We start from the raw sequence: 25,570 nt of genomic DNA on the forward strand, positions 1-25,570 counted from the left end.
CCTAGGGTGTGCTCTCTAATACTGTAAGAAACGGCATCTCCATTTTCATGGGAGTTACGGGTCTCACATCACCAATACTTTGGGCCTTAGGGAAGCAGAGCGACCAGATTTGCTCTGCAACGAGAGTTTCCTAAGCTTCTGTAAATATGTCTACTTACTGATTCACCCGGATATCCTGGAGGACCTGGTGCTCCATTTCTCCCCTAGTAAAATAAATAAATAACAATGAATGCATCAAAAAACTGAAGCAGCTTATACAATATAAGGGTCCCTAAGCAATGCAGCTCTACAGTTAAAGAAAGTATAATTAAAAGGATTTCTTTCTTGCCGATAAATGCTTCACTTGTTGGTGCACTACAATAGCAATGTCCGTATGCTAAGAGCGGCTGTAGCTGGTAGGGCTCGCATCACAGAACTGACTGATTAACTAATCCAAAAGACAGACGCACTGATAACCTTTCTGTTTCATTTACAATGCATTGTGCATGTAAGGATTTACTGTGATTAATCTGGTCTCAGTCCCAAAAGAATTCATTTAAATCTTATACTGAACTAAAGAGTTTTTCTTTACTGGGGCCTTAACATTCCAGTGTTTTCTAAAATGTAAAGCTCTCCATCCAAAAAGATATACCTTTTTTGTTTGCCTAATTAATGAAAATGTAATAGAAGCCACTTTCTGTTATATACAAATCCCATATTTTCAATGATTTGAAAGTTATTTATAACTGAATATTCAACTGAAAGCAGTATTTGCCTATCCTTTGCTATTACTTTTGCAGTTTGCCAGACTACAGAAACAATGTATAAGAAATTAGCTCTCCTTTAGGCATATTTGCAGTTCCCACAATGCCTTGCACACTTAGGGGCACATTTTCTAACCCAGGAACGGGCCGAATGCGTCCGATTGCGTTTTTTTCGTAATGATCGGTAATTTTGTGATTTTTTCGGCGTCTTTACGATTTTTGCGTAAAAACACGAGTTTTTCGGCGTCTTTACGATTTTTGTGTAAAAACGTGAGTTTTTCGGCGTCTTTACGAAAGTTGCGCAAAGTCGCGATTTTTTCGTAGCGTTAACACTTGCGCGCAAAGTCGCGCCTTTTTCGTAGCGTTAAAACTTAAAAGGCGCGACGTTTCACGCAAGTTTTAACGCTACGAAAAAATCGCGACTTTGCGCAACTTTCGTAAAGACGCAGAAAAACTCGCGTTTTTACGCAAAAAACGTAAAGACGCCGAAAAACTCGCGTTTTTACGCAAAAATCGTAAAGACGCCGAAAAAATCACAAAAATACGAAAAAGTCGCAAAATGTTCGTTTCCAATCGGAATTTTTCCAATTCGGATTCGAAATCGTGTCTTAGTAAATCAGCCCCTTAGTGGTGTATTTATTAAGACTGGAAAGACATCTCACTGGTGATGTTACCCATTGCAAACAATTAGATCTTAGCTTTTGTTTTCTAACTTGTAGGTGACCGTTTAGGGCTCTGGCACACGGGGGAGATTAGTCGCCCGCGATTTAACTCCCTGTTCGCGGGCGACTAATCTCCCCGAGTTGCCTACCCCTGCCATCCCACCGGCGAACATGTAAGTCGCCGGCGGGACTACACGGGGGCGACTAATCTCCCCCGTGTGCCAGAGCCCTTAAATGTAATTGCTAATTCGTTGCTATGGGCAACATCAATAATGATGTTTGTCTTCAATGTTAATAAATACGCCCCTTATTCTCCTCCTTTGCAGTTTTATTAATTTTGCTATTGGTTTTCATTATTTATTATTAATGTTTTTTAAATTATTCACCTTCTTCTTCTTCTGCCTCTGTCCAGCTTTCAAGTGGGGGTCACTGACCCTGGCAGCCAAAAACTATTCTCAGTGTTGCATTTCATTACTTATTTTTTTATTCAGTCCTAGTGATGAGCAAATCTGTCCCGTTTCACGGAATTGTGAAAAACTTCGCAAAACGCGGGTACCCACTGCACCCTTTTTTGACACGATTGCGTCTTTTTTGTTACGCAACCGTGGGATTTCGATGCAAATCCATGCCTGCCAGAAAAATCTTGCATCACTATTCAGGCCCTTTTTCATATTTCCATCAATTATTCAAACTGGTTGCTAGTGTAAATGAGACCCTAGCAACTAGATAGTTGTTGAAATATTTGGAGTGCTGCTGAACAAAAAGCTAAATAACTAAAAGAAAAACATAAAAAATAGGTGAACTACCCCTTTAATCACAGAATATGTAAGGCATTGTGGGAACTTGGCTTGGGTAGAGGAGACCTGACTACAGATGCAGGGTTGCAATAGTATGAATAATAAGAGAAAAGAGAGGAGGGAATTCAAGAGACAGAGAGATACTGCTATCGCATTAAAAAACCCTTAAAATAACTGAAAAAATTGTTTAGTGGAATGTGAGCAACGTTATAGTTACATTTTATTTCATAATGCCAGTTTTTGGGTGGACACGCTTCTATACTGCAACTGTAGCTTGTAATGAGTAATTTGGAATACAGTGATGGAGACTATTGTTTGCATTAAGTAACTTTGTACAGGTAGGATCTATAGGAAGGTAAAATCATTGGGGGGTGACAAGTTGTTTGAAACCCCTCAGTGATACTAGTCGTTTGTCTGCTACCCTAGACTGGCTTTCCCTCCTTTTTATAGCATATTCAGCCAGCCTTACACACCTTTATATATAAAATAATTCATATATAAATACTACAGTCCTATTATATCTCAGCCAACATCTGCAGATTATTACATGTACAGTGATATCAACAATGTCAATTTGTCCACAACAAATGTAAAATGTATGTGTAATGATTGTGTAGTTTAGTGGGTTGCAATGTGCCAAATACAATACAGGACACTGAGACTGAAAGTAGATAAAAATTACTTTCAAAGCAACTGTATTTCTCCTGCTTCTCTCAACAGCTGACAGCAAACACTAACTCAGATAGATGATAAAAGTACTGTATACGCTATAGGCACAGTAATTGAACAAAACAAATCCACACATGCATGCCCACAACATAGTAAAGTGAAGACTATGACCATCAGCAGTTTACCAGAGAGACAGATTGATGCCCACAAAGCAACAGTGGGGTAAAAAAAATCCTTCAAGGAAGTAAAACTGGAAAGCTTAATGGTGAAAAAAAACAATAGAAATGACTGATTATGATAAAGGAGAGAGGCCAGACACAGAGAAGACTGACAGGACAAAAAACTGACAGCAAAAAGAAAAATTCATTTTCACACACTGTCCAAATTGCTGTTCTTTGCTGATAGCTCAACTGGAGAAAAGATGAGGGATGTGTACTGTGTTAAATGTTTTAGACACAAAACTGACAGCAAAAAGCCTCTGTCTGTCTATTTTTCAAGGTCACCATGAATCACAATGGACTCCATTCTGCCACTGTGTATGTAGATAATGTGAGTGGGAGCCACACTTTGCTTTAATAAAATATATTTGCTTTGCAAATGTATATACAGTATATTGTATATGTGTGTGTGTATGTGTGTGTGTATGTGTGTGTGTATGTGTGTGTGTGTGTGTCTGTGTGTGTGTATTTATAAACACAGGGCAACAGGACATGTAACTGGCTACTTTCACAAATTGCATTCCACAAATGCTAACTGAGCTTCCTATGAAATGTGGCAGATGGTACATGTCAAAGTTAGTGAAAGTCAGTGAAACTACAGCTATTTTCACAAAGTCATTGTGGGGGTAAACCTGTTCTTTGAGATGCTCCAATACTTTGACAACACTCAAGGATGTAATTTCATGCTAAAACAAACATCTATATTCAAAATAACTATATCAAAATACTCCCTAAATCATTTCTCAAAGCAGCATTTTTTCTCTCAGTAACAGTTTGTAGATCCTTGTAGATCGAGGTCTCCCCAGTGTCAGTAGGCGCATTTCTGTAGAACTCATCAGAAGAGTCAGGACAGATGCACTGACACTTGGGCAATTTGAGGAAGTGCAAGGAATGTGTTCCTTTAATGCAGTGATCCCAAACCAGTGGCTTGCGAGCAACACATTGCTCAACACCTACTTTGAGGTTGCTCCCAGTGGCAAAGTAGCTGCCCATTTTTAAATTTCTGGCTTGGAGGCAAGTTTTGAAAGCACAGGAACACAACTTTACCCCAAGCAGAGTCTTCTACAAGCCAGCAGTACACATGGGCTGCCCAAATAGCCAGTCACAGCCCTTATTTGGCATCCCCAAATAATGCTTGTGTTGCTCACCAACACTTTTTTCACCTGTGTGGCTCACGAGTAATAAAGGTTGGGAATCCCTGCTTTAATAAATAGCATTAGTACATTTACAACCTTGCACTGATTGTAGACTAGTAGACTTGGTCATAAATGAGGCTTATAGTGTGTACCAATCAATAATTTATTAATATCAAATAGTACTGGACTAACAAAATGTCCATAAAAATGAGCTTATCAGGTCAACCATACAGTGCCTATAAATACAAGCCTGGTGATCTTGTTTTATAGACACTGTAAGTGCAATATTATTTGATATTAATAAACTATTACCCACACTATGGGTTTGTGGCCCTCTGTCATTTTATATGTTTCATTTCCTTTTATTGTGTGCCAGAAGACTTGGGAACCTAAGCATGTCTGCACTTTTCCTTATTCCATTCAGGCTAACTGAAATGTATAGCCCATTTGTATAACTGATGGCTTTCTGGACAAGAGGTTGGTTTTTAATATACAGCTGCAAAGACTCAGGTAAATAGCCTCATTATACTGATAAACATCAGACAGATTAACATCATCCATCATCTACAACCAAACAAGCAGAAAACAAAGTAGTGCAATTTCTGCAACATGATGTGATATGAGGACTGTAATGATTAAATCCTATGTTTTTTTCCCAGAAAAAAATGACACAATCCAATTCAATTACAACTTCATATGGTTGATTGGGAGAGACAGTATGAGATTACTGTCAAAAACCTATACACACTAGCAACCACATTTCCTTGTTCCAAGGCATCACAGAAGATCCTCAGAGTTCTATATTAAAACGTATTCATGGGGTAAAAGATTATAATGGGCGCACTCACTCAAATAAAATCTTCACCTGTCAAAGTACAATAAAAATCATTGTTTTATGTCCAACACTTTTCTCTTCATAGCTTGTTAAAGGCAAGTAGAACATACTGTAAATGACTGCTACAGGTTCTGCTATTCTGCTATTTTTCCTCAGAGTGAAATTTCATACTTTGAATTATTTAATAACAGAGGAGCTAAATGCACCATTGCAGCTACCCATAGCAACCAATCAGATTTTATTTTTAACTTGTATATATGTATATTTAATTGTATGTATGTATGTATCTATTTATTTAAATAGCATTGCATATGTATGGTTTAAACACAAACAGGGGTATAGTTATACTAAAGGAATACTGTCATGAGAAAACATGTTTTTTTCAAAACACATCAGTTAATAGAGCGTCTACAGCAGAATCCTGCATTGGAAATCCATTTTTCAAAAATGCAAGCAGATTATTTAATATTTAATTTCAAAATTTCACATGGGGCTAGACATATTCTTCATTTCCCAGGGTTCTCTGATCAACTTCAGTTACACTTTAGGGTGAAGACAGACAGAGCTACTAGTAGATGCTACTTTTCATGGCTGATAAACTCCGAAAAATACCCTCCCATAGCCAAAACAAATACTTGCTACTAGTAGCTCTGTGTGTCTTCACCCTTACTGCCTGCTGAGCTGCAAGTTGGAGTGATGTCACCCCCTCCCAGCAGCCGATCAGCAGAGCAAAGGGAAGGTAGCAAGATAGCAGCTCCCAATAGATATCAGAATAGCACTCAATAGAAAGAAATCCAAGTCTGGCTTGGGACTCCTCCAGTTACACTGAGTAGGATAAACAATAGGTTATCTGAAAGCAGTTCTAACATGTAGCGTTGGGTTTTTCTGAAAGCTCAGACTCAGGCACAATAAACTGAGCGCCTACACACCAATATTTGTTGGTTCAAGAATAAAAATGTAAATGTTAGAGGGAATTATTTACTATGTAAATAGTGTAATTTAGAAATAAAAGTACACCAGAAAAATCATGACAGAATCCCTTTAAGTTATACTGTATAATAACACTTTTACCTTTCCTTCTCCTTTAAGAGCTTAGAACTTTCAATATGCAGTTGAGTTGAGGGCCCTGCCTTAAGGAGTATTATGAAAAGAAACAAACACAAGTTGTGCTTTACCAGCTGTTAGTAGTTTGATCAAAAATGTGCTGATCGTTTTTTATTGGTAACTGCACTGGTGCAATTAAGCATTTTATTAATTCTTGGGGTGAGTCAACTATGCCATAAACATCAACTTTGCTCTGGTGGATTCGAGTTAAAAAGGACAGTGTTGAACAATGTAATGTATTTACATTTTGAAAGGTAATGTATCATATGGGTTATATCCACTTATTTCTCTTGTATTGTGACTGTGTTCTACCGATGTAACAAAGTCCTAAATACCAGGGGTTACATATTTTCCATAAATATTTCTTCAATCTTCCTTCAATAGCTATGCCTGAATCTATTTATGGTAGCCCTGCATTATACTTATAAGAAAAACAAAGGATCTGTACCTACTATGTCATTACTCTTAAGCCAATACTTAAATTGAGGCATAAAAAGTAGAGGGATGCTTTGTGCACCATGTATAGCACAGCACGGTGTGCCAAAAATAGCCCCTCCCAAAATTATAAGCCACAACCACTGTTATAATTAGCCTCACTCACTAACACTTTCTGGTTTCACCCACTTTAAAGGAAAACCCTTTTGCTATTTCCAATTTGCTATTTCCTTCTACTGAACAGTTTGATGCCCAGTATGCATGGATTTACCAAAGAATGAGGCCTGCAGGGAGCCCAAAATGAAAAATGTGTATTTCACTTTTCTTGGTTATCATATATATGTAGGAGTAGTTATAGATAATAGGAGGAATTATAGATAGTAGGAGCAGTTATAGATAGTGTAATTGTAATTGTGCTTATGGCACACAAGCAACTATTGTCTGAAACTGCAGGCATCCACATTTTCACATGATGATTGTACAGGAATCCCATCTATTTTTGTAACAATAAGTCTAATAAGCAATTCGAAATTCCGCCTTCTTTGATATTTATATGAATGCAAAATGCCATATTACACTGGTCTTTTCTAGTGGTATTAGAAAATATACACATCATTACGCCCTGTCAAAACGAGAAGACAAAAGTAAGGCTTCTTATGAAAGAAGGCGTGTTACTGATGCTACACAATATTTGCCAGCATATATACTATATAATTCTATGTATCAATACTAAGGGGCACATTTACTAATCCACGAATCCGAATCACAAAGGGGAAAAAATCGTATTGGAAACTAAAATTTCGTAAGATCGCAAATATCACGAAAATGCTTACGAAAAAATCGTATTAGTCACAATAATATCGCATTGGCGATCCGAAAGTCCCGAAAATTTCATACAATTGTAAACAGCGGTAAAACCTTTCCGATTATTTCGTGCAAACATCCGAAAAAGTCGTGCGGCGTACAAAAAAGTCGTGCAGCGCACGAAAAAGTCGTGCGGACGCCCGAAAAAATCGGTGAAAATACGCTCGGAGCGTTCGCATGAACACTCGAGCGTTCGTGCTTTTGTAAATGTGCCCCTTAGACTGTCGTATTATACATATACTATAATTAAATTACCATATATAAAGAAATTATTTAGCAGTGGACCTCCAAATTGTCCTGAGATTACACATTTAAATACTTCCTCTCTTTCTTGACCTTTGTACCTTACTAGCATAAAATAAATCAGAAAACAGTGTACATAAACAAATCACTGTTTATAGTGTTGTTACAATGTATTTTTATTTGTATAAATTAATTAGCAAATCATCAAGCATGTCTCAATTAATTCAGAATGTTGTTTGTCCTGGGCTTCGTATTATTTGCCTATGTACTCATAAACATGTGACGATAACTGCAATCTATATACATGTTCAGCATTATTCACTATTGAATTTATAGCTGACAGAAGTACTCACTGGTATGCCAGCAATTCCTGGTGGGCCAATTTGTCCTCTTTCTCCCTAGGACAAAAAATAGACATGCAATCATGTTTAACAATCTAACACATGGTTTATTTATGAAATGGAAGAGACAAATGATATATTTATGGCTGAAAGAACAGCAGTTTGTCTTATGCATACTGTCAATGCTTAGCCAGGAATATAATACATTAGCTAATCCTACTGACATTTCTAATCTTCCTCGTCTGAAACCTCTATTATGTCTTTGTTTCGCTGATATGTAAACATTATTGCATGTGGATACAAGAACCTCAGGGGAAGGAAAGCAGAGCTCATTTCAGCCCAAATGAAGATTTCAGAAGCTTTATTAGAACAACCCATTATAAACGGCACTGAACATATCCATATCAACATTTAAATGCATTTCTTAAGGTGGATATGGTAAAGAATATATTGAGTTTTAATAAAGAGGTCTTAACAGGTATGGTTTCCTTACAAGCATATCACTGACTGAAAACCTTGTGGCAGTGGTAGAACAATATAAAAGTGTTATATAAATGCATTAAAATATCAATGTATTAACATTTAGAAAGTCTTTGCATGATACATAAACCAATATTACTATGAAAGTTACATTTACCAATGTTTTTCAGCACTTAATGAAATGCTAAAACTATGCCCCTTCACTCTGTTAGCAAGCCCACTCTCTGCCTCTTTTTATGACCAGCATTTCTATATTCATACACTGACATCATTATCGTATAGTATATTTTCCAGAAGCCAAAGTAATTTCCACTGACAAAAGTTAATCCTTTGGTCACTGATCAAATAATTTTTTTAACATTATATCAGCTCTGAATGGTAGACAAGGCCTCTGGCATAATTATTATGACTAGAAGTTAGGTCTTGATCACTGTCATACCTTTCACAATTTACTATTTATAGGACTAGAATTATAGCCACGGACTTACAGTATCTATAAGTTATGATGCTTGGTAAATGAGAACTGGAAGTCATATCACTGACATATTTATGGACTCCCACATTTGCTATTTCTAGCACTGGAAATGTGGCCATTGACATATTTATCTTTGAAGTGCAAGCCATACTTTAAAAAGTAATGAGGGAGGTTTCTGACACGAGCTATACTGTGCAGTCACCTGCCTGCCACTTGTATTTATCAAGCAGTAGAAGCTCCTTTGATAGACTGACAGTCCTTAAGCACTGTTGTGAAAGTGTCATGCCTTCAAAACAGCGTTTTTAATAAAACATATTCCCTTTTGTGTTTACTAGTTCCCACGTGAGACCTTTTGAAATCTTCAATCTCATATATTATAGATAAATTCTTCCAAACAACTGCGGAGCATTAAATCTCCTCCATTTCTAAGTGTTCCCACATATGTATAATGATGGATTTACTCTCATGGATAATTGTACCTATCCATCTGTTTGTGCAAAAGTCATCAAGGCATGCAACTAATTCATATGCAGCGGCTGTACAAGCCGTAATATGATTATGGAAATATGGAAATGAGCCATTTTTTCCTCCTTCCTTTTACACTAAGCAGAAAGATTTATATTCAGTGGCATAGGCCTACACTCTGGCTGTATCAAAGACAGAACAGCATATAAGGACAATCGGCATTTGTAACAAATAAAATTTGCCACCTGAGCAATAAAAGCTTTAAACAAGACACAACGCATATATCATTTTAAGCAGCTGTTAAAACACAAAAAATGAAAAAACCCAAACCCTTATAAGCAGCAAATGATTGTCTCGTACCTTTTCTCCTGGGAGCCCTTCCAAGCCTGGTAATCCCATAGGGCCTGCTTCTCCCTGTAACAAAGTACTTTCCAATTGAATGCTGCTTGGCAGAGGTTTATAACAAAGAAACAAGGCTATTTTTACTTTTTACAAGGTACACACACCATAAATATTTACACACGCTTGGTTTACTTTATATATTCCCTGTTCGAAAAGAGCACATTTTATATTATTAGACTTGCTTGAATGACATTTTAATTATTCTCCTACGCTTTTAACAATAAAATACTTGTAAAGGTTATGGAAAGCAAACTATAATTGCCTCAAAAGATTTTTTTTTCTCCCCTGTACAGAATCTGACGATATACAATTTATGGCCTTGTGCAACAAAATCCTATGAATAATTTTTATATTGGCCCCATAAAAGGGGATAAAAGGTGTATGGGATTCACTTTTCTCCAGAACAAATAGGTGTAATAAAAGTCTGCAATAATGCAGTGTTAAAATACTACATTACCCAAAGCATAGGATAAAGGAACATCAAAGTTCTTTGAGTTATGATGGGAACACACGCACCATCAGCCCATAGATAGAAAAAGCTGTGAGGCGTGAAGTCCTTTATATCTCCACCTAAGCAATGCAAACGTTAAGGGCTAATGTTTCCTATTTATTTTTACATACAAATTGTAAAGTTAAATCAACTCATACCTATAAGCAGAAAAGATGTTTTGGGTCTTTAGGCACAAGTAATACATGAGCAATTAAGATAAAGTTAAAAACTTTGAACATAAATATTACTACTCTTTGTAGCAACAAGCCAAAGGTAAATGTGTCCATTGTAAAATGGAAAATTAACTGTAATAGTCTGACCTCAAGGACAGTTAATGTGCGGCCCTTCATATGTTGCTGAACTATAATCCCTATCATGCCTTTATAGCTGTTATGGTATAATAATAGTTCAGCGGAAGCTGTAGAGATTTTCAGAGAACCCAGATAATAAAAACAAACCCATTTAACATAAAAATTCCAAATGCAATCGTTGAAAAAATAAATTGCAAATAAATTGAACGCTAGACCATATAAAGAATTTTGTGTGATTCACAACACTGTTTTCGACTTTCTTTTCTGTAACTGTTGCACACAAAAGGCTCAATATATCATCTTTATATTATACCTAAAATGCACAGCAACCTCTAAAGGCTCTAGACTTCAAAAGGCAGGCACCACTGCACTAAAATAAACCTACCGGCAGCTATAAGACAAGAATAACAGATCATCAAACTGTAAGTGTTCTTTTAATTATTTTTATGCTTTGCTTGCCTGTGTGTTCAATTGCTCAGATTTTTCATTTTAATTTGCAGGAACACCATGTGCCTCAGAGTCGGTTTTCTAAAGAGCACAGGATTGTCTTGATGCTTGCAGATGAGATGTTGTTTCATATTTTATTACTGTTTTGTGTGCTGTAAGTGTTCCCATTATACAAAACTGTGTATTTTTCCTCTTTATTAATGACACCCTATTGGTTAATGAGGTTTAAACAAATAGATGTAGTTAAAACAGTAATCTCAACTACATCTGCATGAATCCATATTTTCAAGATACAGTTACTCATGAAACAACTGTGCAATTGAAGCTTATATTAAAAAGAACATAGCAAGAATTGGGTTACCGTTCAGTAAAGTAATAAACAAGGTTGATTTGTATTTACTGGGATACATACCATGGGACCTTGGTCACCTTTAGGACCCTAAAATATATGAAACAAAAACAAATTAATACTTTACTTTTCTATCCCTTCCACTACTGATTGAGATAAAATAAAAAGGGCATTGAAAGATTTAAATGTGTTGGATAGATTGATTTATTATGAGGAATGGAATGGAGAGAGTAGGTGTAAATAAACAATAGCAATGAGAATTCACTCATTAACTGAATAAAATGTGTGGCATTGCTAGGTGTGAGTACCAAAGGGACAGGTGCACATACAATCACATACAATGTGCCAGACAGGAAGTGCCACAAGTGTCAGGGCTGTTGTAGGAGTGTCCTTTGGTTTCTCAGAATTATCTGGGCACATGTTAAAGTTCATGTTATGCAACAAGTGCTTTGTAGTGCGCTTTAATTTTAATCTAACCAGTGTTGGACTGGCCCACCAGGATACCAGGAAAACTCCCGGTGGGCCCAGGTGCCAGTGGGCCCTTCTGCTCTGGACCATTTGGCCTGTTTCATGGTCATTCCCTATTTCTGAATGGGAACAAAGAGGAGAAATAGATGGAAGAATAGATGCTAGCATGTAAATAAAAGAGACTAGGAGAATAAACAGGTTGGGTGAGGAAAGAAGGAAAAATAATTTGGAAAGTGGGCCTAGGGTCTAAGGTTTTCTGGTGAGCCCCTGGGTTCTCAGCCCAACACTGAATCTAACACAAGATTTTAGGGTATATTTATGAGGGCAAGAGCAGTGTGCCAAGTTGCCATGTTTTTGCCCCACAATTTGCATTGATTCCCCTAAATTCCTAAAAAACATAATGGCAGCCACGGTGGCAATGTGCCTCACACAGCTGTCTTGAGTGCTTGGATGTTGACATTTCTGTCAAAATGACTCCTATGCTCAGCCACAGGTTCATTGCGACAATTGATACAAGCTGCTGTGGGAACCCTGGTGCTACCACCCCTGCCAGTAGATGCACTTGCACTCAAATTAGAGCTCAGTTCAGTGCAGGGAATGGGGGCAGAAGCAAAGAGCACAAGTTTGCAGAAGCGCAAGGAACAACTTTAAGTGCACGTTCCTTCAATGAATGTAATTATTTTGTGCAACAACTGTACCCTGTGCCTGAAGTTGTGCAACTGCAACTGAACTTGCAGGTCATAAATGACTGCAAATACTATGATACTATTTATTTTCAGTAAGACCCAGTACAATCATGCAAGGTTCAGCAAAGTTCCTCCAGCACATGATTAAGGAAAGCATTCTCCAAAGGATTGTTCCATATAATGCACTTTAACACATGTACATATACTGCTTAGAAATTACACTGTATAATTGTGTCTAGAGGAGAGAAAATGGGGTTAAAGGAGATTGTTTATGTGCTGATTGTACACAATATCTAAATAATAATACATTTTATTTCAGCATCTCAGTGTATTTATTTCATGCAAATTTTATTACAAATGTGTACCATTATGACACATAAAGGAACCTGAAGCAAATCCATCAATTCAAATAGAGCAATTGCATTAACTATTGTTCTCCAGAAGGCAAAATGAAATAAATCTGGGCAAGACATACAGGCCTGCCTTTGAAACAGTTCAAGTGCCTGCAGTTGCAAATAATGTTGAGTCCCTGAGCTGGGGGCATGCCCATACTGTGAAATACCTGTCATGAAGATCCCATAAGTAATAAAGATGCATAAAATACATACACACAGATTCAGATTTTTTTAAAATAATACATTTAATTAAATAGAAATATTGACATAGTAATAAAATATTTACATACAGTATAACCATACATACAGTATAATCAGCACATATAGATCCCCTTTAAGAACTGAATAGAAGCTCAGGGGATAGGGTTAGCAGAAGAGATAAAAAGTGATAATGAAGAGGACAAAATAATGAGGCTAAGAGCAGGTGGGGCTGATTCTCAGCCTGTGGGTAAATGCAGGCTGAGAATCAGCCTTTACGCTGGCATAAGCCTTTTCCTGTGCCTACCCCCAAAGTCATTGTGCCAGCCTGGGTGCAGGCATACACAATGGATTTCCGCTCCATAATGCATATTTGTGCGTTTTAATACCAAAATCCACTCCTTGTGCAAGCACTTGGGCTGACACAATGGCTCTGGTGCCGGCACAGGGAAAGGTTGTTGCCAGCACAGGAGCTGATTTTCACACTGTGTTTATCCACAGGCTTAAAATAAGCCCCTTTAGCATTAGGTTAACAGTGAAATGAGATAAAAACCTTAAAAAAGTAAGGTTAACATAATAATGAGGTAGTGGGAGAGAAAAGGTGAAAGGGGCAGTAATGTATATAAAATAAATGAAAAAGAATGAGCATGCAAACAGGAAAAGGAAGGGAATATGAAAGAAGAAAATAAGATAATACAAGAAAGACAAAAGAAGGGAAATACAGAAAGAACAGAATGGAATGAGGAAAGGGAGAGAAAATTAGGAAGAGGGGGGGATTATTGAAAAACAGAAGAGGAATGGGAAAGGGTTAAAAGCAAAAGGAGGAGGAACAAAAAAAGCAGGCAGAGAAAAGTTAACAGCAAGTTAACAGGTGAAGGAAACTGTAATTTATATAACAAAAAGGAAAGGGAGGGAAAGAACATAAAAACAGGAAGAGGAAGGGAATATACAAAAAGAGAATGAGGAAATGCCAGAAATAAAAAGGGAGAAACAGAAAAGCTGAGAAGAGCAGAATGAAGTGAGAGAAGGGTGGATCATGAAGAATAGGTTAGAGGATGAGTGAAATGAAAGACAATTATCAAAGAGAAACAAATTAAGAAAAAAGGTTAGCAGAGTACATAAGACAAGGAAAGGTTGAAAGCAGGGAAGAAAACAAGAGACAGGTGGATAAACAGAGGAAAATAGAAAGAAAAAAAAAAGGTATAATTAGTTAGTATGAAACAACAATAGATAGGCTTATGTGTTTTATATATCAGTCTGTTTCCCCAGCCCCTTGAGTACCCAGCACCATGTAAAGTGACTAGAATGTGTGTTATGGAATGCCTAGGATAACTGTGGCTGAATATATGTGATTGAGTACCCAGAGAATGTGGAATAGGATGTTAAACAGTAAGTCTTTGAGCATGTCATAACAAAGGAAAATAACTAGATGCAGTATAAATAAATATAAAGAAAACTTACAGGTGGACCAGGTGGTCCCATATAGACAGCAGATGCAGCCCCCTAGGAAGTATAGTGGCATTGTTAATATTTCCTGCACAAAATTTATGAAAATGATGAGTATTCCCAAATATTATGACATACCTGTATCTTATAGAGACTTCCCATCCCATTTCTTTCAGGAACAGGTATGCCCTTTGATTAAAAAACAAAATAAAATCACTACAGGTATTTATGTAACAAAGATATCAATCAAGTTCAACCCTTCACAGAATCAGTTGCATTGGATTTACTAGGAATACAGAGAAATCCCATAATAATGAATCATATACCACAATCTTATTTCTTCCACCGTGTAAGTGGAAATATTCTTCTTATGTCAAGGAGTTTTACAATGAGCTTTGAAGGTAGTGAAAAAGGGGTTTCCCTTTGCATATAATTCCAGAATTGTAATGCTCTTCCAGTGAAGATCCTTGTTGCTAAAGATGAAAATGCATTTACTCCTATCTTAATGAGATGCTATCATTAGAAAAGTGTTTAATATACAATAGAAAAATAAATGCGGTTGTTTAGAGAATGAATAACTGATTTATTAAAATAAAGGAAACCCGTGTTTATAGCAGGAAAAGTGGATATATTTTATTTCACTTCTATTTCACTAGAAAGGTCTAGGGCTGTAAGGTATTCATCCCAGGGTACATAAAAACATTAACTCTGCAGTTGTTAATTCTCTTTACTTATACATGGTGATGAGCGGATCTGTCCCATTTCTCTTCGCCGGGGGCATTGTGCAAATTTTTTGATGCGACCATGACTATTTTCACACGGCCAGACAGCAAATTTTTTTTGCTGTAATTTGCTGCAAAACAGTTCGCCAATAGCGAAATGCGGAAATTTGCTGTGAATCCATGCCTGACAAAAAAATTCACTCATCACTACTTATAGGGAAGCCAACTCTGAACATTGCAGGTCTCTGTAAAAATATAATAAAAACATGAACCAATTCCTTTCTAGTAGTCTGCATAGCCTAGAAGCCAGGGTCGCCCCATGACTCACATGATTCCTTATGCTCAAACACAAACCAAGGGCACACAGCCATGCTAAGTTACTTCAGCCAATGAATGGATAGAGATATGTGTGTTATTCATGCACTTCTTCCTGTTACGGTCTGCATTATTTCCTGTCAGGTATCTCAAGGGAACACACAGACTATCACAAAATGATAGGAAAAAGATGTAAAAAGGCAATGAAATAAAATGTGTTATGGGGTGTTAAAGCTCTGTGGCAGCTTTAACACCCTCCTGACTCCTTAAGTTTAACTTTGTTAAAATGAACAACAGTGCAAGTCAAAAAATGACATTTTCTTTGTGATAAAGAAGAAAACTAAAATTTCTTTCCATTAAGGTGCTTATTTCCTCTGAGAATATTCTGCAGCATATCATACAGGTTTGGTTTATACAGGTATGGAACCTGTTATCCAGAATGGATACGGGGTCTTTCTGTTATTTGGATCTTCATACCTTAAGTCTACTAACAAATCATTTAAACATTAAATAAACCCAATTGGGTTGTTTTGTCTCCAATAAGGATTAATTATATCTTAGTTAGGATCAAGTACAAAGTACTGTTTTATTACTACAGAGAAAAAGGAAATTATTTTTAAAGATTTTAATTATTTGCTTATAATGGAGTCTATGGGAGATGGCCTTTCTGTAATTTGGAAACTTCTGGATAATGAGTTTCTGGATAACAGATCCCATACCTGTAAACATAAAATGTATTTCTTCAAAATGCCTTGCCCTTTGGAATTTATTGCACTGTGCATTCTTCAAATCAGTGTACAAATCAGTGATGTGTTGAATTGCAAATCCAGTCTCCTAAATAAATACACTAAAACTGCTAATGTGCAGAAGCATGAAAATAGCTGCAAACAGCAGTGTGAATTAATTTACAAACCGAGTATGGAGACTGAAAATATTTTGCATGAAATTCCAGTTTTGCCCAGACACTTTGTTCACCTCTAATGCAATTGCTTGGTTTTCTCTTTCAGAATGAGACGTGAGAAAAAGTACAATAATAACCCATAACTACTCCAGGGAACAGAAAATAACTGCTTTCTGAAGTGGTTTTGTGCAGCAGATATAGGAAATGCTCCTTACATTTGTATGCCCAAATTTCCTTTGAAACTCTCCAATCTATTCCAAATCAAAAAATGGTCACAGCAGAAATCAAGTTCTTTAATTAGTGGTGGTATTTTTAGACAGCAAACTGGTATTTTTAGACAGCAAACATTACAGGTCCTTTTTATTCTTCAGCTCACACACATACAGCATTTATGGCCTTTAATTGAGAAATTGCTTTGGATCACACTGAATATGGCCCTAAGATATATGCAAACAAGCTTCTTCAAAATATGCCAAAGTACATATTAATCCACAGACTTGCAAATGAACAGAAATTCAGACACTAAGCCACTCATTTATAAATATTGGAATACAACTGATTGACAAATCTAGATAAAAGGTTTGTAAATAACAATGTTTACTTCTTTGGATAAAATGAAAAAACAGCAGCACTCCGGAAATGTTGTAGAAAAAAGTGACTTTACTCAAGTGCACACAGCAACGTTTCGGGCATAAACCAGCCCTTTATCAAGCCTTGATAAAGGGCTGGTTTATGCCCGAAACGTTGCTGTGTGCACTTGAGTAAAGTCACTTTTTTCTACAACATTTCCGGAGTGCTGCTGTTTTTTCATTTTATCCTGGATATTGTTTTACCCTGGCTGAGGGTTCAGCTTGCACCTGGGGCTACAATTAGCTGGTTTGTCCATTGTGTAGCACACCTTAATCAAAATGTTTACTTCTTTGGGACTAGGCAGTTCATAACATTGTGATAGAACTGAGAACTGTGCATAAGTTTAGCACACAGTTCAACACAAGGTATTGGGATCTCTGTGAAATAAAGGTACAAATTAGCAAAAAATTTTGCCAATGGTAATTTGTATACCCTCCTACAAAATGCTGGAACTGTGATATCCAATCCTCCTAACTGTACTTGTTTTAAAAATAAAGCAATACCTTCCCCAACAAAACCGTAAAGTCCCTCCTGGACCTAATATCTTTAATTAGCTTAGCAGAAGGTATCTGATGTTATCTGAATAGGAAGATAAGCACTCTGATTGGTGGTGAACCATCTTACGACCCCAAAGACTTAAGGTGGCCATACACGTGGCGATCCGACGATGTTTCGTACGACCATCGGTCGCACGAAACATCGTAAGATCCGCCACACACCATTCAGGGCTGAATCGGCAGGTAAGGAGGTAGAAACAATAGGATTTCTACCTCCTTCTGCCGATTCAGCTCTGAAGGGAGAATTTTGGTCAGGCGCCTTCTATGGCGCCCGATCAAAATTTTCAAACTTGTCCGATCGGCGAGTCGCCCGATATCGGCAGCTTCCTGCGATATCGGTCGACTCGCCGACATGCCATACACGCACCGATTATCGTACGAAACGAGGTTTCGTACGATAATATCGGTGCGTGTATGGCCACCTTTAGTCCACAACTGCTCTCATCTCTTGAGAAACGACCCGTCAAGGTTTCAATTGGTCTATGACAGGAGACAATGGGTGAGAATAATTCTGCAGTAAATTCCTTAAAACCAGATCTGGTAATGACTGATGCATATAGAGGCAGGCAATTACTGTGTTTACACCAGTTTAGGAGCTGCAGGTTTCTAAATCCAAAAACCACAGTGGTATATGGCACCATTGGAACACAGTTTATATTGTGTTCTTGTATGTGAGGGGGCATATGACTTACACTTTTTGCCCTTAAAAATGCATTACAGATCTGTTACAAAGTGGTGCACAAAGATTTTTGTATAAGCTAATAATTACTGCTAATAATTATTATAGCCTAACTGTGGGAGGAAGCAATCAGAGATGTAACTTTAATCTCTAATACTGTATTTCCTTTCCAGCTCCATACACACATATACATATATATATATATATATATATATATATATATATACTGCTTGCTATAATTTATCACATTAATTTTAGCTGTATATTCAATTTGCATAAGTACCTTACTGTTGGGGATGCAAACAGACAAAAAGTGCTTAGGTTTACCAAATTCTAAAGAGCAATGCTCCCATACACTACCCATAAAATTGTATAACACTTGCTGAAATGTCTTTTAAGAATTTTCATCATGTAATCTTCATTTGAAACATATTACATTTTATAATGGCTTTGATTGGTTGTGGTACTTGCTGACCTTTTTTTGCAGATTTTGCACTTCTTTCTTTTTTGACACCTTTCTATTATGCTTGTCACGTCAGTCTCCGCATGATTAATTTCTCTTTTAGGCACTGGCAATCTGCCCCGACCAATCCAGGACAACCAGCCAGACTTTGATTTACTCTTTTATAGATACATGAACAAATTGGCTTTGGATAAAAAAGGCATCCAACTGTTCAGTACTTTATACATAGAAATGAATATTCGGTGCACCTGACTCTAAAGATGGATTCTCTCCATCTGACTGTGAAGATGGATTTATAAATGAAATTGTTTGTTGGAATATGTCAGGACACTGCTCACTAGATAACGTGGCTAAGGCTGGTTGGCAAGTCCTGCAGGTGTAGGCCATTTTTCTTACTTTTATCTGTAGTCAAAGTAGTCTTCTCTATATAGAAAAATGTCAAGCCCTAAAGAAGTATTGTTTCAGATAAATAAGTATGCTTTATTTCTATGCATATTTTCAAATAGCATCAAATAAACAGTATATAATAGCAATCATTGAGCAAAATTAATCATAGTAGACAAATTATGGAATTTCAATGCACAAAGGTTAGTTCTGTTCATTATTTTAAAATAATTATTACATGACTTATTACACGAATATAATTACATTATTAGTGCACTTTGCACAAAATGAAATGAAAGAGTTATGCTTTGGTTTGTGCTACTTTATGTCCCCTTACTTGCAGTTCACTGTTGTACCTAATCCTATTAATGCAATAGCCAGTTTCCTTTGATGGAGTTGGTGATATCTGAAATATTGAACAAAAGCAACATTTTGGGGCAGACTTATTATGTGGTGAAAAAATTTGGCACACATTGCCAGGCTTCGCTGAATAAAAACTTTGTCATTTATGTGTTTTTTCTTAGAGCAACTTCTGCCAGAAATGCCAGCATCAAATCTGGCATTCGGACAGCATAAAATAAAGCACACCTTGATTAAGTCACCATTTATTTTACACAACTTTTTCCATCATTTTTCCGCCAATTTTTTTTTACACGGCATAATAAATAGGCCCCTACATGCACAGCTGTAAGCCGTAAAGCTCACAGTTAAGTGTTTTACTTCTGCTGGGCACCACAAGCCATCAAGTTATCTTTTATAAGCCTTGATGCAGATAGTACAAGCGTCTGGTAATCTATAGATTTATGGGCACCATTCATGTAATATACATTGTGGTTGAAATTATTAGGATAATGTAAATAGCTTTTATCTTGTCTGAGATCAATCAACTGCCACTGTTAGGTAGGCATTGTGTCCATTTATTTAATGCCCATGGAGTAGATCCAATCAACCGTAGATGGGGAGTTCAATTCACTGTAAAATGACTTAGATAGGTGTCAAGTGGTTACACTGGAAGAACCCTACCTTGTATAGGGGTCAGTATACATTTGTTACAAAATCCAGCAGAAGCCCAGATATTAGCTCATATGCATACCGATCAGACAATGTGCTTTGTTTGAGGCTGAGAAAGGCAATATTTAAAAAAGAGAGTGCTACTCTCTTTCAATTGCAGCTGTGTCTGACAATCTCACTATATTGCAATATGAAGTCAATATAGTTTATTAAACACATTAGGAAAAAGTAAATCTAAATTCTACATACTGGGTATGTTTAAATGTATAAATGCCACCTATGGGAAAACACAAAATTTTGGAATACTTGGTAGCCCTTTTTCACTTTCATTTATTGTGCAGGTTATTTGAACACACCATGCTATTTAATAGCTTTTGAGCCCATTAAATTAATTCACAGCTGCACACTATAAACGTGTTAAATAACAGTAGAATATGTAAACATTAAAGCTGAATTGTTGCTTTCATTGCGGACACAATAAAGAAAACCCTAAAGCAAGGATTTTCTGTGCAGAGTAAAAGAATGCCATATTAAATGACACAATCTACAAGATAATCTATATTGAACTTTGTGTTGAAGTTTGGAAACTGCTTTATTCTTTTGAACAAAACTGATAAAAGCCTATACAGAATTCCATTCCTCAGAGAGTTTCCTCCACTACTTCCAACATGTCTAGCATAAATAAATTCAGCATGGACTGCAAGATGCGCAATGAATACTGACACGGAGAAGCTTGGGATGAAGTAAGGCATAGTTAGTCATGAACAAAGTATATATTTAACCAAAGAATTGACAATATGCACGTTCTAAAACACCAGATGCTCCTGTAATTTCAGTTTAAGGAAAATGTTTTCTGTGCCATTTATTTTCCAATGCAGTAAATTGTATGAAATCAGTGATCAGCATTCTGCTGCCTAAGAACACAGTGTAATATAGGCATCACCGCCAAACCTTTGGAGAAAGGGCACATTGAGCATCTAATATTAAACAATAAATAGTCATATATTGGTCCTCCTGTCAATGAATTGTGTCTTGCTAAAATATGAGAGAACAAATGTGACTTCCCACTGTACCAGACAGCCACAAATAATGAAAAGTTTCTTCTTAAATACGCCAAATGTAGCGTAGACATAATTATATTCATTGTTTCAAAAGCCTCAGTTAAATCAAAAACAGAATTCAATATACTTTTTGGCTATGGTTCACTTCGTTATTACTTTATGATTGAAACAGCCCATTATATTGGCAATGCTGCAAGTTTAATTGTTTCAAAAAGGCACATTTGGAAATTATTGGAAAGTTTACTGTGTAGATGATGCAAAAATAATGACACATATTGGGGAAAAACTCCAATTCCTTTTGAAGGTGGTATAAAACATACTTGGACTTTTATGAAATGGTTGTAATTGGATCAGTTGATTTGTAAAGTTCTAAGACAGTCATCCTGAAACTCTGGGGCTGAAACTGGGGCTGGGGGGGGCTGACCCTGAAGGTTAATTGGGGTCATTGCTGTCCTAGATATTCTTAAAACTATGACAAATACATCCAAAAATACTATATCTGTACTCAATTTATGAGCTAAGGGAGGTTCTGACCAAAGATTGGACCGTCAATGAAAAATTAACTTTCACTTCACTTGGGAGAAAGAATTTGCTTCTTTTTTCACTTCCTTTCTCAACAAATGAAACATATTATTTTACAGATATTTACTATTGCTAACATAATATTATTATAGTAAGCCATTTTTATGCAAAGAAAAAGGTTATTTTTTTGCTTTTTTCAACTAAATTATGAGCCAACGTAAAATTTTTGCCATACTTGAATAACAAATTTGTTTGTAAAAAAGAATACTTAAAGGAAAAGTAACATTAAAAATTGGCTTCCGGTCATTTGAAAAAAGGCGATACGGCGATGCAGGGGAAGCATCCACTATACGGCGATCGATTGATGGATCCTAGCCTTCCTTCTGTATAGGAAGGAGTCAGGCTAGGATCGATCAATCGATAGTTGCATAGTGGATGCTTCCCCTGCATCGCCGTATCGCCTTTTTTCAAATGACCGGAAGCCAAGTTTTAGCAGGTATTTTATAACAAAGCATTCAAAATAATAAATGGTTTGCAGGATAGGGCAATTATTGGGGCAGGGTAGAATAGATTTTTTTTCACTAAATTTTTAGTGTTACTTTTCCTTTAAGTAAATGGGGAGAAAATACAAATAGCAACAAAAAATGTCCAAAATAACTAACATTTCATAAATTAAAAATGTTCAAACCATGGGAAAACATGAACTTTAAAAGATTTCAAGCACTGAAAAAAACTAGTTTAGAATAAATATGTTTAGAATATCTGCCCCCATATATAACTGGTAAATGCTAATCTCAGAATGTCCCATAGATTCAATGTATGCCCTATAGAGCTACAAGTACCTCATATAGCGTTCTTGGGCTAGGCCTGCAAGTTCATCAAGGCAATAAACAGCTTTTCCTTAAAAGCAAAATCTGTTTAAAATATACTCTTATCCAACATTTAGATCACTTATTAATCTGGTTTGTATGGGTTTCAGTCCTTATATGCTAGAGGGAACCTTTAACTACATTTGTAGTGAAAGGAAAATATTAAGAATAACACATAATGACTAGGGAACTGAAAAAATATCAATAAGAAATATCTGAGGAGCTGGAGCAAAAAACATTTCAGGCAAATAGCAAGGTAAATAGCAGGTAAACTGTAAACAAAAACAACAAATCTGTATCTTGCAAACATGCTTCAAATTGCACAGACCTCCCATACCCCATGGTCCATAAACAGACCAATAGTGGTGACAAACAGACCCCAGGCTTGAGCTGTTGTGCCTTTACATAGTTTCCATGAGAGGTCACCAAACGAGCGGATCTTCTCCTGATATGCCCACCTATAGGTAGGTGATATCAGACTAATTGGACCTTTTGGCTCTAGGACTGAGGGCTGCATTAACAAGCCTATGCAGTCCTTGATTCAACGGAAAATCAAACCTGCCTGATAAAGATCTGCCCAATTTTAGGCCATACATCAGTTGGGTATGGCCCATCAGGGTGCCCATAAATGGGCAGATAAGCTAGCGAATCGGTCTGAAGAACCAAAATCGGCAGCTGAAATCTGCACGTGTTTCGCCATCTTCAGTCAACAGAGATGTTACAAATATTTTACTATTCTTTATCAATTGTTATAGCATAGTAAAGCTATGGCTGAGGCTGCAATTTTCAGTCGGTGTAGCACTTTCACAAGAGGATCGATAAAAATTAATTTTGAATGGTTAAAACAGAGAGAATTATGAGATGAAACTCACTTGTAGAATTCATATCTACAAGTCTGAGTTAGATTATTTATATTCCCTACGCTATCCAATATATTAAATTAAAATTAAATTATTTTCATTTCATTGTTTGTGTGCCTATGAGGGGCTATAGGCCCTCACTTTTGGACTAACAAGGATACAGAAATATTGCTTAGAAAGCATAAACAAAGGTAGAGGAGCAAAATGCTTGTTGATTCTACTGGTTTTTAGCACTTTTAATTTAATATGTGTCATTATTTAAATGTTTAGTCTATGAGACAAAGTGCATTTTAGGCCTCTCTCTTTTCTTTATTGTATAATCAAGTGTTTATAGAATTCAAATGTTGAATTTGCATTAACCGTAACATTCCTATTTAACAGATTCCACATCCAACATATCACGGCATATGGCTACTTACAGGAGGCCCAGGAGGTCCAGGAACGCCAGGAGAACCCTCATTTCCCTGAGCAGAGGAGATAAAATACATGATTCTTAAATACAAACATGACTTAGTTAAACAGGAAACTTCCATTGTACAGTGTAACCACTGCATTGTATTGCTATACAACAGAGTAGGCTGAAAAAGTAAATATTTCTTCCACTATACACAAAAACAAAAGCAAAACAGAAACCCTAAATAGTTTTAATTTCTGACAAGATACTTTGGGGTGTAAGAGCTCAGTAGGAGCACTGAGCACTAACACTTATCCAAGCAAGCTGGCATTGATGAACTCAGAAGTGGATTTATCAGATTATTCAAATTAGAAACATATTTTTTACTGTAACTAGTGGTATAACCAATGGTGCTCCTGTCTGGGGTCTATGTAAATAACCCTTTTGTAATTTTGCAAGTGTCTCCAGAAGCAAATAGTTATTCATAGTATCATTAATTGCTATCATTTTCAGTACATTCATTATCAAGCATTTACGTATACATGTCCAGCTCTGAAACAAAAGCTAAAAGCAATGTAAATTGCCAAAATGTGGCAACAAAAAATAAAAAAAAAGCCCACTATAGACCTGCACTGAAAATTCCTGACAAGAGCTTGCGCCAGCTTTTTGACACATATGTGGGCAACTATCACTTGACAAGCACAATGCTTTGTTGTTGATGCTTTCCAGCCACTTAAAAATGAACCAATGCATAAGCAATTTGCTATTGGCTAAGAGCCAATAATACTATTGTTTTCAGTTTCAAACAATGCTTACACAGGGGAGCCTAGTTAGCAAGGTCCTGTGACTGGTCACTGGTCAATAAAATAATCAGACAATACTATGACAAATGTAAATATAATTATAAAGTACAATTCTCAACTTAACAATTAAAACATCTTTAATATCAAATTAGAATCACTTATTCCAAATGAATAAAGTAACACAGACAATTCATACCTTTTCACCTTTGGAGCCGGCTGGCCCTGGATGTCCGGGTCTCCCCAAATGCCCCTAGAAAAAAACAAGAGAATGGTTTTTGCAAAGAACAAAACAAAAAACCTTAACAAAGAATTTGCTCAGAAAAGTTGTACTTTTCCTAGGTCAGCCTAACCCAATTAAGTCTCCCAAGAAGCATCTTTCCTTTTTGACTGATAAAACAGCTGCATCCTACTGATAAGCTTCACAAATGGAAAGTATACAATGCTGTTTGTCGTTGCTTTTTCACCTTGACAGATCAAATGTAAAGGCCCTACCTGGTGTATGTTGATACAGTGAGGAGTTCACTTTGATGCTTGAACGGCAATGTGCATATCATTATCATTTTTATTTACATAAATATCTGTTAAAAGCTTAAGGAATTGTAGCCAGATCTAACAGAAGGAAACAAAACTGTGGTGACCACCCAGTGTAATAAATGTAATTATGCACCTGAACCTTTACAATAGGTTTATGAAAAGAACGTTTAAAGGTTCACTGCAGGAACTTTGAACTGCTTCTCTGC

At 36.5% G+C, this 25,570-nt stretch overlaps 1 protein-coding gene across 3 annotated transcripts in view; it reads right to left on the reverse strand.

Annotated features, from left to right (window-relative positions):
* The window catches only part of col19a1 (collagen, type XIX, alpha 1), a 367,958-nt gene that overhangs the window by 62,356 nt on the left and 280,032 nt on the right, over positions 1-25,570 (reverse strand). For 2 of the 3 annotated variants that reach the window (XM_031902343.1, XM_031902345.1), the window contains exons 37-44: positions 25,027-25,080; positions 24,053-24,097; positions 14,798-14,848; positions 14,675-14,716; positions 11,530-11,556; positions 9,828-9,881; positions 8,060-8,104; positions 159-203 (exon numbers count right to left, since the gene is read on the reverse strand). In XM_031902343.1, coding sequence (XP_031758203.1) covers positions 159-203; positions 8,060-8,104; positions 9,828-9,881; positions 11,530-11,556; positions 14,675-14,716; positions 14,798-14,848; positions 24,053-24,097; positions 25,027-25,080 — 363 coding nt within the window. The remainder of the gene's footprint in view (positions 1-158; positions 204-8,059; positions 8,105-9,827; positions 9,882-11,529; positions 11,557-14,674; positions 14,717-14,797; positions 14,849-24,052; positions 24,098-25,026; positions 25,081-25,570) is intronic. The other variant, XM_031902344.1, reaches the window with a different exon arrangement.

Source organism: Xenopus tropicalis, chromosome 5 (genome assembly GCF_000004195.4).
Source record: "Xenopus tropicalis strain Nigerian chromosome 5, UCB_Xtro_10.0, whole genome shotgun sequence".
Taxonomy (NCBI): Eukaryota; Metazoa; Chordata; class Amphibia; order Anura; family Pipidae; genus Xenopus; species Xenopus tropicalis.